Consider the following 17,972-nt stretch of genomic DNA (forward strand, 5'->3'; position numbering starts at 1 on the left):
CCCAGAAAGTTATGACACATGTACTGTCATTAGACTAATTAGCAATACTAAGGGGACTGAGGTGCAATATGAAGAGGATAAACTTTGAAATAGCTACGCCTGGCATAAATTAAGGCTAGTTACATTCTGTATTTGAGAGAATTGTAAAAAATTGAATCACATTTTCATCTATACTAGAAACATGTTCTAACCACTAGAGGTCAGTGGTTCAGTAAGATTATTCTGCAGTATGTATGTTCTACAATAGAAAAAATCATAATGAACATCCAAATCAAACTGGAGAAAATGTTTATTCAACATACGTGAATATACATTCACATAAAAAGCTGTTTCACTGGTTAATTTAGTACAGTGTGCAAAATAATGATTTAGTTATTTAAAATATAGCTACACCTTTTGGCTATTGAATACTGTAAACAAGATTGTATCTGAATGCTATAGATTGAAATCAGCAATGCAAAATGCTTCAGATTATAACATCTTAAAACAGATATGATCTGAACCAAATATTTTTGGTCCTCAAATTTTTCTTATTATGTCTATATATACATTTTTTTTAATATTCTCAGGATTATGTGGATGATACTGCCACATCAAATTAAAATAAATTATATGCATTTGTGACATCAAAGCCTAAACTTCAACATCCCTTGAGTAAATCGATGGCAAACCTTAGCTTGGTCTTCAAAAAAGAAAACAGTTGACACCAACAAATGTCTCCCTCTTATCTTGTCCTGTGTGTATACAGTATACATTGTATTCCGTGTAAGTTTCAAGCAACAATATATAAATGTTCTTTGTTTCTGAGTTAAATAGGGTCTCCACATATTTCCTTTGTTTAATTATCTGCCAGATATTGGCAGATAACTGTTGTAATATTTACAACAGTTAAAATCAAAATGCAATACTTTGTCTGAATAAAACCTAATCGCATGGTGGACAAGCTATTAAGTCAAGGTATATATGGGCGGGGTAATACAATGTATTTAACTAAAGTAACTAATTTCATTAAATTAAAACTAATAACTCAAATCATTAGATCAGGCATCTTAACAGTTCATGTCTTGCTCAAAGAAAATCCCATTATTATTCTTCCACCTACATGTAGAAAAAGCAGCGGGTTCTGTCAAGCTGTCACAATCATCTGGCAGCCCAAAGGGACACAGGGACTTAAACCAGTCACAACCCAGACTGGAATCTCTACAAGTCGTCTTCCTCATAATCATCTCTGATACTAATCTTAATTCTGTGCCAGGCATTACTCAGCACACCCCTCAGGTTCCAGATGGGTGCCACAGAGTCTGGCTGCATGTTGTAGCTGTTGTCCACTGCCTTGCATACAATCTCCAGTTCCTGGGCATCAGGGGGAAGGGGGGCCGTTAGCTCCCACAGCTTCCATGCCCAAGCTTGACCTGGAGGAGGTGAGGGAGCTGGGGCCTGTCCCTTGTCATTGGTCCTCAGTTGGGCCACCTGCCACGTCTTTCCCCCGTCCAGAGACACATCCACCCGTACCACTTCCCGGCCACCTCCGCTCCAGGCATAGCCCTTCACAGTCACCTCTTCGGCACTACGGTCCACCACTGTGCCCTCTGCCGGTTGGGTTATGGCCGACTGGATAGGAAGTTCCTGAATGGCTGGGGCTGACTTAAAGTCCACTGTGTCCCAGTCTGTGCCTGGGGAGAAACCCTTGTAGTCATTCTGCTGCCAGTGGCTGTTGCTCTCATCCGGACTCACCACAATCTTGCCCAGCCATTTAACATTGCGAGCACCCACCGTGCCTGGCACCACAACTCTGACAGGGTAGCCATGGTCAGCAGGGAGATCCTCCCCATTCATCTCATAGGCCAGTAGCACGTCACCTTCCTCATTCATTGCCTTGTTCAGTGGGATGGATGCTCCGTAGGTAGTGCCTGTCACATCGCTGTCCAACCCCTCAAACTGCACATGACAAGCCCAGTTGGCTACTTCAGACACATAGCCAGCAGCCCGTAGCACATCCTTTAGCTTTGCGCCACTCCACGTAGCATTACTGATGGCAGCAATGCCCCAGTTCAGCCCTTTCACCTGCTTGACCTTGTTCATCTCAGAGCGGCGATTGCCTGCACACTGCAGCGTGGCAGTGACAGAGTGCTTAGGGAAGCGTGTCTTCAGCTCCTCCAGAGAGAGACTCAGTACCCCACCAGGCAGCCCTTCTACCTGAAGTCGGTAGGAGGCTGGGTCCACGCGAGGCACAGGGAGGTGGTTTCGCTTAAAGAAGATGGCAGAAGGGGTGATGTAGCTGTCAGAGAGGATCTCGGGAGGAGGCTCAGCATTGAAGGGCTTGAGGCTGTTAATGCGCAGGACGGGATGGCGGGCAGGGTCGCTGGAGTAAGGGTCTGAGGAGACCACGCTCTGCTGCTGCTGCCGGTCCTTTGCACTCAGCTCACCCACCTTTCATAAGACAACAAACATTTTGGTTTGGTGGAAACACGATGCATGTAGACCAAGAAAACACAAATTTTGAAAGTGTCTTCTATAACACAAGAAAATACAGCAAACCTTGTACTCTGAAAGAATCTCCAACACGTGGTCCTGGCTGTGTACGGCATACAACGCCCAGAAGGGCTCTAAATCTCCACCTGCAGCCAGCATAATCTTGTCCCCACCAGGGTGCATAGACACAAACTCAGTGATGTCATAAACATTGCCCTTGTAGGTAACCCAAACACCATCCTCCAAGGAACGGTGCTTGGTGACCTCGTCCTGGGAGTAAATGGGCTGGGATGAATCTTGGTTTATCAGCTGCATCGTTGTAGAGGTAGCTGCACGCTCAGCCTGCAGAGGTCAAAGACAACTATAAGTTATTTTGGCCCTGTGTTGTCTAATTTGCAACAGGACTGCTTCCCCCTCATGGCATCAATCCAAAAGACTGCTAAATGACTAAATGTAACAGAACTGAACTTGCATCTGCTCTGACTGACAGTTGCTCTCACCTGGTTGTGGTTGAGTCCATATGCCAGTACGGCTCCTGTCCCTGCTAGCAGTCCTGCTAAGGCATGTCTCCAGTTGGGGCCATGTGCACGCTGGGACTGCTCCCCTGACTCCTGCCCATCATGGCTGCTGCCCCATCGGGAAAAAAGGCTGCCAGCACATGCCAACACTGAAGGGACTGCCTCCAGTGGTCGTTGCAACCTAGAGGAATCAATATGACACCTATGTATGTCTAACCATGTTGAATGGGTTGATTCCTTAACACAACCCACTACTATCAAATTGTTTTGTTCTCTGTAGTGTAGCTGGTTCAGATGGTGTTTATGAAGTCAAAGCCTGGAGAGGGTAAAGTAAGTAACTGACCAATGAGGTATGTGACATACAGCATGTATAGGTTAAGTATTGTATCATTCTCCAAAGAATGACTTATGTCATGAGTATTTACTCATACATGAGTGGGTACTCACATACATATTGGGAAATTGTGTGAAGACAGTATTTCTCAAATTCAATGCTAAAGAAGAACTAAGTGTTGTTTGCTAATCTTTTGATAAGTTCTTACCATATGCTAAAATTGTTTGTTTTGCTCAATAGGAAGTTCCAGGGTAGCAAAGCAAATCCGTTTCATGTCACTACAACAATAAAACCTACCAATAAACTGTGTGTAATCAATCTCTTTGTCAGAAGATAAGATAAGGTAACCCTTAATTACTGTGTCTTTGCTCCTGCTCAGAAATGATTAAGCTGTTGACACTTCAGCAGAACCAGGCCGACTTGTGTAGTTAACTTCTCAGTTATAGCCATGGGTGGTAACTTCCTGTACACAGTTATATTTTTTTGTGGACTTTATGTAGTAACAATGTCGCCACTTTAACTACAGTAAATAGAGACCTTTGTCTGGGCAAGACTCAAGCTTCCCATTAAACGTATATTCCAGCAACCAAGTGAACAAAGCAGATGTGAAATAATACATTAAGTGATACATGATATGCCAATTGATTAAACACAGAACAAAATAATCTGAACAGCCCAGAGTAAAATTCTAATTAGTTTGATTGGTGCTTGTGGTGTTAAACATACCTTTGAGTCTTGCGAAGACCAACCCTGGTAAGGCTATGACACTGTCTGAAAAGCAGCATTGCATTGATGGTCTGAAATAAGAGGAAATAAACATTTTTTAAACTGTTAACACATTTCAAATGCATATCAAATACTTCCAATCATTTTACAGCAGCACATTAATTAAGGACAGATTAAAACTGTGTCTCTCTAGTCTAGAGTAATCAAGACACCTGAATTCATTTTCATCCTATTTATGCTAATATGTTGACAGTGTAGCCAAGCTATCTCAAGTGCGTGAGAGTGTATTTTGAGTATTTGACCTGACCTAATACGTTGAGTCTCAACGTATATCAACTTTCACTGAGACTGGAATCAAGGGAATCTGTAGCCAGGCAATTGAGTCATGCGTCTTAGATATAGGCTATGTTGGAGAACATTCTATAATTTACCTTCGCAGAGGTTCAAACATATTAGCCTACTATTAGCCTACTATTATTACTTTCAGCTACTGACTATTGGATTCAAGGACTGTTAAAAGGCAAATTAAACCATTTCGAAAACGTCATCCTGAACTCCCCATAGTGACACTATAACCAAACGTTTTACTGCCATGAAAATGTTCTGCGCAATGAGTTACTCCTTCAACTCCTCCTCGACTGGCCAATCAGGGGCTACCTCAAAAGTAAAAACATGCCAACCAACCACGATAAGGCCAGTGCCAACCCAGGGTAGTTTCTAGAATGTTTTTGTGTGTTAGTAAAGTTATTTGCTACCATACACATTTTAGCCGTAATTTTTGACATAATTATTGAGACTGGTCACGAGTTAAGAATTATACAAACATCCTTTCTTTCAGTAGATACTAGTAGCCACATGCATCTTGGTCTAACTGTATCCTTCAATGCCAGTTCATATCAGCGTGAGACAATATCCCAGCTAATAAATTGGTGTTATCACTTGTTATTAGTATTTTATTGATAGCCATAAACCTGTATCGTACAGATTTACACCCCAGCCTCATGTCTTCTGATCCAAATTTAGATCCATACAAAACCGTCTAACTTTAAGAAAAATGTCAACAACATACGAAATTATAACTCTATAACACTAGGCACGACCAGTTAAATAGACAATAACATTTGCTATTAATGACAACACTCACAATTGTTCACGTAGCTAACAAAAAGTTGTGTTGCAATTTGCAATGCAATAAAAGATAGCATTGGGAACAAACCGTTCCTGGACCAAATCCCAATATCCACCGTTCTAATGTGCTGGCTTGTTCTCCACCACTGCACCAGTTTAGATTTGACGTTGCGTTTGTTGACAATACTAGCTAACTACACTTGTATCCGCATATTTGAAATAATGTGACCTACAAAAAAAGCTTGAAATGCAAACGGTAAATTTCACCTTTAAATCAACAACACATATTTTGGCATAATTTAGCACATATATATTAAGTAACCAAAGTATTAAATTGTGTTAGTGTTAGGCTGTTGGTGACTTGTGGGGTGACTTCGGTTGCCTAGTACTGTACTGTACTGTAGTAGGTTGCTAGAGCTAGCTAGCTCGCTAAGACTCCCTCAAAAAGCAGAGGGTGGATTGATTGCTGATCAATTAATATAGTTAGCTATCTTAAACTTGAAATAGTCAGGAAATGATTTACTTTTCCCCAAAACCTAAACAAATACAAACCTAGCAGGATTAGCATATACTGTACTGGACAGATGGGTAGTTCTAACTTGCTGCCAACAAACATGAGTTATTAGCAATCTAGCTGCATCAATGTACTAATTGCAAAACTGAGAATACAAGTGACACAACTTACCTCTGATATATGTTAAAGCTAATATAATTTCAATTGAGATGTGGGATTATTCAAGAGCTCGATCTGTACTCTTGAGTCTTGCAGTGTGTACTGACGTAATTAGCCTGTGTGTGTGGAATCCCTTTTCAGTGTGCATTACGTCAGCACAAAAAAAACAAGCACATTGAACGCAGTCTACACCATATATTAGCAGATCTGTGGTCTGGTCTACCTTACACTAAATCGAATCGATTTTTGCAGCGTATAAGAGTAAAAATACCGATATTTTCACATTTAACATAACAGGTTTTCACAATGATTTACACGTCAGGAAAATCATGGTGCCATTAGTCAGTTTAGAAAAGACCTGCAAACATAAAAACTCTTACCTCACAGAAGTTGGTTTTCAAAAGGAGAACGTAGGCTGCCGCTGCGATAAGCTTATCTCAACTAGTTTTAAGGCCCTCATAAAAATGTTTATGAACTGCTAGTGCAATTTCATCTTTAGAACTCGACGTTTAGCTCCCCGATTTTATCAATTCACACGTCTAGACAATTCCATTATCGGCATAACTGATGTGCGACACACTGATTTAAATTATATCAAACAAATATCAAAGTAAATCAAATCAAACAAACCAGTAAAACAATTATATAGCAAAATAAGTATACAATTAAACACTTTTTATTCAACACCGTAATACAAAATTAAAGTGGGGTTAAACTCGTCCACGGATTTGGCTTAAGCAACACAAACATAAATTCACAATTCCACTTTCAGTACAAACAATTATCTATTCTGGTTGTAATCTACTGATTTATCCTTGCATTAGTACAACCTGAAAAATCCTACAAGGATAAAATTAACCATGTTAAAGGAGTGCATCTCACAGGCACAATGGACCTCGGTCTGAATCCCAATCTAAACCATAAAAAAACCTATTACCCATTCCGGTGCTAATTGACAGCGTTATATGGGTGTATGTGTGGTTTTACCGAAATACTGTACACATCCAAAAGACTTGTGTAAACCAAAGTTTTAAGTTGTTTCTGTTCTCAATGTCCATGTTAGTGTCCTGATTATCTTCCCTGATGCTGCAATGGCTACAAGGATTCTTCATTTCAGGTCTGAGGAGGCGTGATGGCACACAGTGTCTCAGGAAGGCCATTGTGTGCTGTTAGTCTATATGAAAGAGTATGCTGGACCTAGATATCCGAGTGTCCCGCATTTAACTTCCTCAACTGAAGTGAGGCTCTTATTGCTGGTTCATCTTGGCTGCTTCTGCTTTGATGAGTGAGATCAGCTCCTGGTTGATCAGGAATACAAAGCGAAGACCTGCGATCTAAAAAGAAACAAATGTATTTGTTATTCTAAGACAAAATAATTTCAGCAATAGCGGTGGTATTATTGTTAGCTGTCATATGGCTTTGTGGCTTCCGTTACACACACCTCCACTACTGAGTTGTTGTTAAGTTTCCACTTGTTGCCAGACAGAACTGGTCTGCCGTCTATGTAGATGGGTCTACGTCCGTCATTGGCAATGAAGAAGTCCCCGTTGTTTTTCAGCTTAATGATCCCTGTAAACAAATATTTATATACAGTGCACTGCATTAATTCTGGAACATTAAGCTATTTTCTCTTTTTTTTGTGCTGTTTTGAACAATACACTGACAATTAAGTGCACAGTCAGCTTCAAGGGAGTATAGAATAAAGATACAATGCTTTAAAATATCATAAGTTTTTTGGTACAAAACTAAGTGTGCCAAATTATTAGAGTAATTCTAATACTTGCATGCAACAATTTCCTGAAGTCTGTGACTGATCAACATCACAAGACTCAGTTTTCACTTAAACTAAATCTACAAACTTGCTTGAACAACCAGACACTATCAGCGCTTAGTCCTGCATGACCTTTAATTTAAACAGATACTGAAATGTGGACAGTTAAGACACAGCGGTAGATAATGGGTGCTCTTTCATTTGCCTTGTTCTCACGTCATTTGCCTTGTTCTCCCGTCAAATAATTAACTGTCCCTATAGCATTGGCTGTTTTCTACCATAGATAGAACAATAGACAACCCCCCCCCCCCCCCCCCAAATTAAAAAATAAAATAAAAGGCAGTGCCCACCTTGTTTTCTCGATATTTTCCAGGCAGGTCCTTCCAGTGACAGATCTACATCTATCTGCTTATCCTTTGTGGCCCTGCCCAGAGTAATCTGGAAAAAATTGGTTTTAAATATAAGCCTGCACCACACTCACCTTACTTAATAGAGTTTAGGTAAAACATTTACCAAAAAAAGAGAGGTAAAAAAGTACATTTATAGTATGCTATGTGTATGGGTACAGCTTACCTCTCGTGACCTCATGAGATACCGGACCATCCGTCCTCTAAGCGCTGCTAGTGTCTGGTTGTCAAAGTCTGGGGAGTTCATTCCTAAAAAATAAATATAAAAAAAACAGCAAACACAACAAAGCTCTAAATAAATTAAAAAAACACATTCTGTGACACCTATGTGAAACTGAGCTTCTCCACATAGTGCTCTCACCTGTAATGCTGTCTACCAAGACCTGCCAGCGTGGTAACTCCTGCTCCAGTTGCCTGATCTCCCTTTTCTGATGCCGATCAGAGATCATCAGCTCTGAGGGGATTGAGAAAGAAAAATACGTCTCAGATTCAAAAATGTAACAAGCATACATTTCGACGGCTGTTGGGTGACTTACCGTGCTCCAGCACTTCATCCCTACTCTCCCTGTGTGAGGAGACACACATGAATATCAGATAAATGGAGGGTTCTGAACATGACTGATATCTATTTCACAGACTTGCAGAGTACTACAGAGTGAAGTCTTACTTTAGCTTTGCATCGTCAACCATCTGTTCAGCATCTGAGAAGTTGAGGACCTGGTCACTTTTAGGGAGAGGTTGGACTGCAATAGATCATACAACAGTAGTCAGTATACAAGGACTGAAAACAAACAGTCAAGAAAATGTACCTAGTGTGAACTCACCACTCTGGTCCTCCAGCAGGTAGTATTGTTTGAGTAGCTGCCAATGCACCAGCAGGCTCTTTGGCGTGCGTGAGGGGTAGAACACACTAGGGTGTTTACTTAGAAGCTCCTGGAACACCTCGAGTTTGGGCTGACTGGTCTTCAAGTGAAACAGAAATAGACTTTAAGGCTTTTTAGGTATGTCTGAAATTGATATTTTTCTTGTCAAATAAGTTAGTTTAACATTCCCAAACAAACAAAATGACTCGCCCTTGAAAAAATGACAAGTCCCAGTAATTGCTTAGACTAACATGCAATAAAACATTGAAAGGTTTGTCATGTACTTTGTAACAAATGCTTAGGAAAGATCAAAATGAGAAATATAGTTTTGCTTTGAGTGAGGACAGAGCACTCAGTATATACAATTTTTGATTGAATCATAGTAGATATCCTATCACACTCACTGAGCCAATTTTTGCCAGCAGAACCTCCTCAGCCTGACTGAAGAGAGCTTTACTCTGGATTGCAGAAATGGCCTCAGGGTGGAGCTGTCGCATCGCCTGCCATGCCAGTCTGAACATTAAGTCAGTAGACTGAGTGAGTAAGCAATTGAAATGTGACTTGCAGGACAAGAGAAAGAAGTGACACAACTAGAGAAAAAGACAATACAATACAGAGGAACAGGTGTCAAAAGCTTTCTTACTTTGAGATGACAGGGTCGTAGAGAAGAGCGTACCACCTCTCTTGGATTTCCCTCAGGGTGAACCGACAGCTGAACTTCACTCCGAGGTGAACAGAGGTTAGGTCTGTAGTCTTAACACACATTCACAAACACACAGTCAAATAAATAAAAAATAAAAAAAGAGTTGGAAAGAATACACTGATAGGTTCCTTTTGTACATCACCAATGCACCTGTAGTACAGCATTGATAAGTAGTAGGTCGTCAGTGGGTTTCCAGCGGCCAAGGTCTTTAGTAATCTGTAGAGGCTGCTTGCTTTTCTTTACCCTTTTGGTAATGGCTGGGGGGGTTATCACCATGGTGAGTGGTGGGGTGAGAGCACTGGCCTTAGACACCTGATTAAAGAACAACAAATTATTTATTTCTCTATATAGACATTTCTTGTTATCCTTGCTCTGCATTATGATCATACCATTCACCCTATAGATTCACAAGCTCGTCCATACCTTTCTCTTCTCATTAGAGGAGGGTTCACTCGTCGAGCAGCGAATTGGTTCTATAATCGGAGGGCCCTTGATTCTCGTCGTTGATTTAACCAGGCTGCTCTCCACCAACTCATCATCAAACTTCTTCCTCTTGATTGACCTGAGAGCAGAATATAGGTACTGTATTATAAAATTATCATCTTTGAGAGGCATGTGTTAAAATACACACACACACACACACATATACTGATAAAAGCTTGTATGTCTAAGTATGTGACAGTAACAGAAAATGTTAAGTCAAACCTGGAGGAACTTCTGCGTTTAGGCACTCCGCCCCCCCCCACCACAGACAAAGGCTTGTGTTGCTGTTCTTTTAACATCTTTCACCCCCATAGACTCCTCATCCTCTGATCGGCTCTGGGGTCCAGCTGCTCCAATTTGTGGACCTACCCCAGGAGCAGCGCCTGCCTGCATTTCTGTTCACAGATAGTCCCCTCTATGTTTTCAAATGAAATAAAATGACACAAGAACATCCCAGCATACATTAATAACTTTCATTCCAACTACATATTGGAATAGGGAAGTTCACAGCATGCACATATATTTTAAAGGATCTCCAGTTGCTCAATCATGGTACAATTTCAGTCATTTATGGTACAATTGCAAGTACTTTTTGCAGTTGGGGGCAGGAAATTTTAATCAGAGGCGATTTACATATGGGCATCTGAAATAATAATGTTACTATATGAACCTAAAGTGAAGAATAGGCTAGCTAAGCCAGTTTTTCAATTCAGTTAGCCATGCTAGTCTAGCTAGGATATCAAGTTAGCACCAACGCTGTTAGCTGCCCTAGTATCTAGTATAGTCACGACGTTGCTAACGATGGCAAAATACCCTAGACAGTAATACACTTGCACACTGTTCATTTTTAACACTCAGACCAAGTTATCTGGCTACCAAGCACACGAACAAGTACACATTCATTACCAACGAGCTAGGCTAGAGCTAGTTTGCTGTCGAGGTTCGTCGCCTATCCATCTAGAAGAATACGATGCTAGGTTAGGCTAGCCACCATCGTCTATTTAATAAGTAACTAAATGACTCATTCTTTCTTACCCCTTTTACCCTTTTCTGTGTGATTAGTCAACTTGCTTCAAATCACGTGCATTGGACCGGTATGGACTAACGTAATTGTTATTTCCAATATTAATCTACTGCTAGCTGGCTAGCACGAATCCAACAATAACAGACGTAAATCTTCTTCCTCATCCCCGTAAAACATGCCATGGCTAGATGGGCTGCGCAAAACAGTGCCACCGACAGGCCTGGAGTGCAACACACCTGCTCATGGTACGCCTGCATAACATTGTATGTTAAATGTGTTTCATTGTATAAACTTTACTTGGTAGGCAGGCTCTATCACTAGATAAGATGCAAAAGACGTAAGTGGCTTGACGTTTTGTGAAAGTAAGAACGTGGTATTAATAATGCATCCCGATTTACTAATAGAAGGCCAGGTCTAATATGTTAAACCAGGTCAGAGGATCATCTAGATTGTAGAAGTACACACATTATGTTTTCTTTAAATGTCTGGATGTTTGATATTAGTTTAAACAATAGGTTTGGAGTTGATATAGTAATAAACATTTTAAAAGTACACCTCACAATTTCCTCCAAAATTGTACCCTCTCTGGCACACTGTTAACACTTCTGATCAGTTCCAACTCTGCCTCCCAACTGCTGTCAAGCACATATCCTGCAGAGTTAATCCATAGTGGTGGAGAAGAGCAAGCAATGACACAACAGCTGTATATAATTCTTACTCTAACTTACACTATGCAATGGACAGACTGTATTAACAAATGTGTTACAGCAAAACAACATTTAGCTTGATGTTCATGTTCTGCATGCTTAATGCAAAATGTATTGTAAAAAGTCACATTGAAATTTTGAAAATACTGTCTTGAAATGCATTAGTTGTGTGAATTACCAGCTGCATAACTCTTTTGTCAGTCCTAACATTTTTAAAAACCAATGTGGGTCAATTGTGACAGAATTTAAGATTACTATGGAGCAGTTTGGTGTTGCAAGCTATTGACCCAAACAGATGCACTGTAGCACGACGTCCCCATGGACTTGTCCATGAGTACAGTGATACTCAGTAGTGTCTTTCTCAGAATCACCAGACTGCATGTCTAAATATTGGTCCATATGAATGTCAGAGGTCAACTGCAACTAGATATCGGTTAGAAGACCTAGTGTAGAAGTGAAAAAGGTTTATCTGTTATCTCAAAATGTTAATTAACAAGAATAAAGAATAGTACAGTAACAGACAATTTTATCATACAGACAGAACATTTCACAAATACACATGAGCACATTTCATATATAAATTCATAATTTTCATAAAAAACTAAACTAACAGTGACACAGGTTAAACACATATGAGAAGAGTAAGTATACCCAGCAAGGGATATTCTTACTAGCTGCCTTTCTTGCAAAGCACCTTTCATGCACCTCATGACCATGATATAGGTAATCTTTAAGGACACAATGAGCTTAATATGATAACATTTGCTATTTAGATAACACTTGTTCATGCATGCTTTGGACATATTTTCAGCTAAGGAATGATTTACTATATTTAAAAAATCTAAATAGAAAATAAGGGCTTCAACTTAACCGAGAATAAATCAACATAACCATATAGTAGGACAAATACCTTCCAATGCCATGGCCAGTATTTTATCTTGATGCATTTTCAAGTTTAAAGTTGTATGCATTTTGACCTGTAAAGTTTCAAGACATGCGTGCCTTTATTTCTAGTGTACATGTGCAAAAAAGTGGCCATTCAGTACTGCTAATTAAAAATTGACCTACTACTCAGAGATAAATACTATAGTTCACCGTCGTAGAAACCAGAGCATAAAAGTACATTGCTTGCATGTTAAGAACTTAATGTTGCATGGAAATACATTTCTACATTTCATTCAATATCTGCTGCTTTACGCTGAATCAACTTAATCTTAAACCAGGCCTGGGTCTTGTGTCTGAACCCTGCATCTGGAGAGCCGTGGACCTTGTCTTCTGGCATAGGGGGCTGTAGTTGTGCTCTGGTCCGAGCTACATTGTTCATGGTGTACTGTGATCCAACATGCTCACAGCTCCAATAATTTCCCCCTTCCTCTACTGCTGTCCGACTCTGAGAAAAATGGGGTTCTTGACTATGGTCACAAAACTCAACAGTTGAGTGGGTCATCATCGTTCAATAAACTGCAGGTTGATGTTGCTCTCTGGAACCAGCAGTGTCCGTGTCATAGGTTTCACTGCACCACCATCTGGGTCTGGCTTCACATCAAACTGGATCAGAATCTAAGAAAAAGAGTAAAGATGTAAACAAATGACAATTTATGTGATCAATGAAGGCATTAAGGAAGGTCGTGTCTGCTCACCCGTGCCAGTGCCAGGTAGAGTTCAAGCTCAGCAATACGGCGGCCAATGCAGCTGCGTTTTCCCACTCCAAAAGGCACAGAGGCATAAGGGTGATGCCCCGCATCCCGGTTTAGCCAGCGCTGGGGTTGGAAAGCATCTGGGTTTGGGAACGCTGCAGGGTCCCGGGATGTTGCAAAGTGGCACAGCGTGATCAGTGTCTAGATGAGACAGTCATGAAATCAGTGATGAAGGAATTAAACTGATATATTAATTTAAGGCTAATTCCAATGTATATGTTATTCCTTGATGGGAAATTAATCATCTAATAGCCTGTTTTATGCAATGGTGAACTGAACATGATACACATGTTATAGGAGAATCGTATTTGACATTAGATGAATATTTACATTTTTAGGGATGTTGTAACCGCCGACCTGGATATCTTTCTCTGTGATGACTCTCGCATTGGCAGGAATCACAGGATAAAGTCTGAATAAATGATCACATAACAAATCATTGAATTGGCTGATTGATTAACTTAATGAGTTTTGTTGTAGTTGATGTTGTGTTTAAACAACATTCTTTACCCACAAGGACTGAATGTGAATGACTCCCCTTCCTAACATGCAAAGACCATCTATCTATTCAATGTCATTATATTCACCTCAGCACCTCCTTGACCACTGCTTTCATGAGAGGCATGCGTGCCACATCTGCAGCCCCAGGTATGCTCCGACCTGCCAGCACAGTCAGCACCTCCTCCCTGAGAGTGTTCTGGATATCAGGATGACGGGAGAGCTCATACAGTGACCATGACATGCTGCTGGAGATCTGTGCACACAATGACAGACACACGGGCAGAGCAGAACAGTAGGTCAGGGGTCATTACTGTAATATCTCCTCCCCAGGAAAGCTGCAGATTACTTAACTGTGAAGATTCCTGCTTATGATGATATAAAGATAAAACGTATGATGGGCAATGTCATTAATTTACTATTATATATTATTTTTTACTGTAATTAACTGTAAAGAAGAGATTTGTAAAAGGTGGGCACTGACGACTGATGAAATGGTTTAATACATCTTTAGGTGAAAGCAACAAGACTGCTCTTTCTTACCGTATCTACCCCGGCCAAGAGAAGCTCTGTGATGTTACTGTAGATAGCCTTCATAGGTAGCCCGTTTCGAGACAGGAAGTAAGTAAGGTAGCGTCCCTTCACTTCCTCTCCTCGAGCCAGCTTTTCTGCCTCCTCCTTAAGACGCTGGTCAATATGACCTTTAGCTGGAAGGACAGAGGTCAAGGGTCAGGGTGAGAATCCAGACAGATCCTAAGGGGGTCTTTAGAGATTAACTGAAAAAAACAGAATGCTTGTCAGATTAAAACAGAGATTATTGGTAATGAGTGGCCCACATAGCCTTGTGCCTTCTTGACCTGCAAAAGCATTATAAAACAATAAGGGCAATATGTGTAGGCACTGGAGTAGTTGATGAGAATGCTAATTCCATTTTCAAAAATGCAGTTCAGCAACACTGTGTGAAAGCAGGCTGAATGACACAGTCACCAGACTGTGAACCGCAACGAACAATGCGTTTTTCCAGACTATGGTGGACTACCACCAAGCCTGAGAGTTATTAATGGGAATTGCTCACTCTTTGGTTAGTGTTTATCTCCCGCTCTATGCTTTTTAATTTTTTTTATATTTCATTAAAAAAAAACAAAGTACAAACATAATCAATTTAGACTATGCATGACATTATCCAAAATGGCACCTTACCAAATTGGAACATGTAGTCCCAGCACTGACAGAAGGTGTCCCAGGGCTTGGGGAACAGCTGGTGTAACCAACTGGGCATCGCCATGGTGAGAAGCGTCATGACAAACATAGTGTTGATGGACTGGATGAAACGCTCTGTCTCTGTGGGAACAACAGGATCCAGGCAACCGATCCTGGACTCAAACAGCACTGAGGAAATCCCTAAAGACACACAGAGATAAAGATGAGAAGGTGAGAGGAAAGTCTCATCAGGTTTGTGCTCGCTACTTCAGCTTCAATCGGACTCAATCCAGACTGTGTTATGTCTTACCCTCTAGGCCGAAGCGGTAGAACTCGCTTGCAATGTCAGTAACAAGACCTCGGGGATCTTGGCGTCGGCGCAGGCGGAGCTTGACAATGAGGTCACTGACAACGTTGTTCAGGGTTCCATCGTAAGCTTCCACTGCCCGTGGCCGCAGCATGTGCTTTCCCAGGAGACTCCGCACTGCTTGCCACTCCTCCCCCTCACTGTGTGGACATATCATTCAAGAGGCTTAGATGAATCAGTATATATCACAGTCACTTTTGAATAATAAAAGATGGAATTGGGCCACTTTTCAAGTGAATCTACAGTATAGGTGTTAAGATGGATTTCTGTCAGAAGTTAGGCCAAGGAAGCTCAACAGTGAAATAGGGTTCACGACCTGCTCGGATGCTTTGACCACTCAAAAAATGTATTAGCCTTGTGAACTCAGAACCAATTGGTGCATACAGTAAGCAAACAAATAATTGTAGGATCGTAAGTTTGAATTCCAATTTCAAGCCTTTTGTAAAATCTTCACCATTTGGCACTGACAGACCCAGACAGGGGAAGAATTTAAGCGTAGAAGAAAGGTGTGGAGGAGTGGAGTGGAGACAACTTACGAAGTCAAGAGGCCATAGCCATGTCCTCTGAGTTGCCTGTAGTCTTTCCAGGAGGAGAGTTCAGAGCGCATGGGGTGCTGCCCCTCCTGCCTTAACACCTGCTCTATGAGCCCTGGCTCAGCAACATGCACTGTTAGGATGGGTCCAAAACTGGCCTTCCACATGGGCCCATAGCGCCGCACACTTTCCAACTGAAAACAGAAAAACAACATAATGTATAAACTTGTAAGGAAAAATACATGTTGTATACTTGTAATTAATTATTTGTTTGTATCATTTAATATATGTTCGAGATTATTATTGACGTATTTATTGATAAATAAATTAACGTCATTGAAGTAGGAACCCCAATCCACTGACTAACAAACAGCTCAAGGGATAAACTGTTGAGGTACGAAAATGGAAATAAGCCTTCAGGTTTAATGTATTTAAACCCCTCCTGATTTTATGTGTGGTTCTATAACAGAAGAACCTTATGTAATCTAAAAGTCCTTAAGTTTAAGCAATGTTATGTAACTAAATGCCACTAATCAATTAATCAATCAATATAACACATGCTGAATGTGGGGTTGGAGCTTTCCTTATCATTTCAGAGTACTTGTCTTTGGTTGATTATCACAGTGTAAGTAAAGCCTTGTGACATTGGTCATTGTACACAGTCTCTGGTGTACTTAATCTTGCGGTACAATAGAGGTTAATACGAGTTATATGCAATCCATGAACACTGGGAAATAAGGCATCCTCTGTGTGTCAGAACTTCGTGAAAGGGAAATATGATGAATTTGTTGTTGACAATTCCCATTTTACCTGCAGTTGGTGAAGGCGAGATAATCCCCGTTTGGCGAAGAGGTCCCATGCAAAGTGGCCGACCGAGGGTCCGGGCATCTCCTTTAAAGTCTTGACCGGGTTTGCATTAGTATTCTTTTTGCCGGCTGCAATCTCAGCCCACCTCTCCATACACTTTATCAGAGGAGACGCACTCCGACCGGACGCTTTCAGTGCTTGCTGCAGCATCTTCTTGGCTATTAGCATAGACTGATTGTCGGAGGCAAGTCTGTCGGATGTCGGTGCTCATCTTTCATAAAGACACAGTTTTTATAATGCACGTATCGTGATCATTGTACAAGTCTCACGAACCCCGTAGGCTAAAGTTGTACATTTTCATATTCTAGGCCAATCACAGCATTATCTTCAAGTAACCCCCGCCCCATGGTGAGTTTGGCGCGATGTAGGCGTGGACTATTTCGAAGGTGTGTCCAATCAGTTTGCTCAAGTAAGACCAACCCAAAAGAGCGCACGTGGAGAGTAAATAAGTTGCGAGTCTGTTGGCTGATAAACTGTTATATCAGATATGAATGAATGATAATTGATAACGCCAATACAATTTTTGTTTAATGTGTGCTACCAGTAAATATACCCTATTTTCAACAAAAGGTATTAATGTACAGCCATTTTTTACAATTTTCCTTTGCATAGGCCTGTACATTTGAGCGCATTTAGAACTATTGATGTGTGTCCTTTGACCATAAACCAGCATAAGAATTTGAGAAGTCAATTAAGAAATAGCAGTAGACCACTTTTGCTGAGTCGGCCTTCCTAGTCTTTGCTCGAGAGAGAAAATCCTGACCCAATTTATTTTCCTCAGTAGTATGGAACCTTTCCAAGGCGTCATGTGTGCGCAATGAAGTAATATTGTGTACTCGGAATCAGTGTGGATATTTGCTTCCATGTTTCATGTGGTAAACATAGACAACCTTAATTCTTAGATGTATCTGCTTTTCAGAGAATTTGCATCAAAAAAGACTATCCGAGAAGGCCTGCACAGATATGGCGTGTTGTTGCCTAAGAACTGATAGAGGGTTGTC

General features: G+C 40.9%; 3 protein-coding genes across 3 annotated transcripts; all 3 read right to left on the bottom strand.

Annotated features, from left to right (window-relative positions):
* Window positions 1-271: 271 nt before the first annotated feature.
* suox (sulfite oxidase) lies at window positions 272-5,985 on the bottom strand. Its single transcript, XM_084706458.1, has 5 exons — window positions 5,864-5,985; window positions 4,051-4,121; window positions 2,973-3,171; window positions 2,539-2,814; window positions 272-2,430 (listed from the first exon to the last, which is right to left on the bottom strand). Exons 2-5 carry the CDS (start codon window positions 4,107-4,109, stop codon window positions 1,201-1,203), a joined length of 1,764 nt encoding a protein of 587 aa, XP_084562584.1. The 5' UTR covers window positions 4,110-4,121; window positions 5,864-5,985; the 3' UTR covers window positions 272-1,200.
* A 526-nt stretch (window positions 5,986-6,511) lies between these two features.
* Window positions 6,512-11,283, bottom strand: mcrs1 (microspherule protein 1). The gene is given in 15 exon segments (XM_084706398.1): window positions 6,512-7,185; window positions 7,293-7,420; window positions 7,973-8,060; window positions 8,196-8,278; window positions 8,391-8,483; window positions 8,566-8,594; window positions 8,697-8,772; window positions 8,854-8,992; window positions 9,297-9,405; window positions 9,536-9,645; window positions 9,746-9,907; window positions 10,019-10,157; window positions 10,301-10,335; window positions 10,337-10,493; window positions 11,114-11,283. Coding segments are annotated over 14 exon segments (1,413 nt in total). The 5' UTR covers window positions 10,472-10,493; window positions 11,114-11,283; the 3' UTR covers window positions 6,512-7,098.
* A 1,035-nt stretch (window positions 11,284-12,318) lies between these two features.
* cyp27b1 (cytochrome P450, family 27, subfamily B, polypeptide 1) lies at window positions 12,319-17,153 on the bottom strand. The gene is made up of 9 exons (XM_084705062.1): window positions 16,915-17,153; window positions 16,108-16,298; window positions 15,515-15,711; window positions 15,205-15,405; window positions 14,548-14,711; window positions 14,094-14,260; window positions 13,837-13,918; window positions 13,450-13,647; window positions 12,319-13,369 (listed from the first exon to the last, which is right to left on the bottom strand). Exons 1-9 carry the CDS (start codon window positions 17,137-17,139, stop codon window positions 13,256-13,258), a joined length of 1,539 nt encoding a protein of 512 aa, XP_084561188.1. The 5' UTR covers window positions 17,140-17,153; the 3' UTR covers window positions 12,319-13,255.
* Window positions 17,154-17,972: the final 819 nt, after the last annotated feature.

This window comes from Hypomesus nipponensis, chromosome 9 (assembly GCF_054491055.1).
Source record: "Hypomesus nipponensis isolate SF chromosome 9, ASM5449105v1, whole genome shotgun sequence".
NCBI classification, from domain to species: Eukaryota; Metazoa; Chordata; class Actinopteri; order Osmeriformes; family Osmeridae; genus Hypomesus; species Hypomesus nipponensis.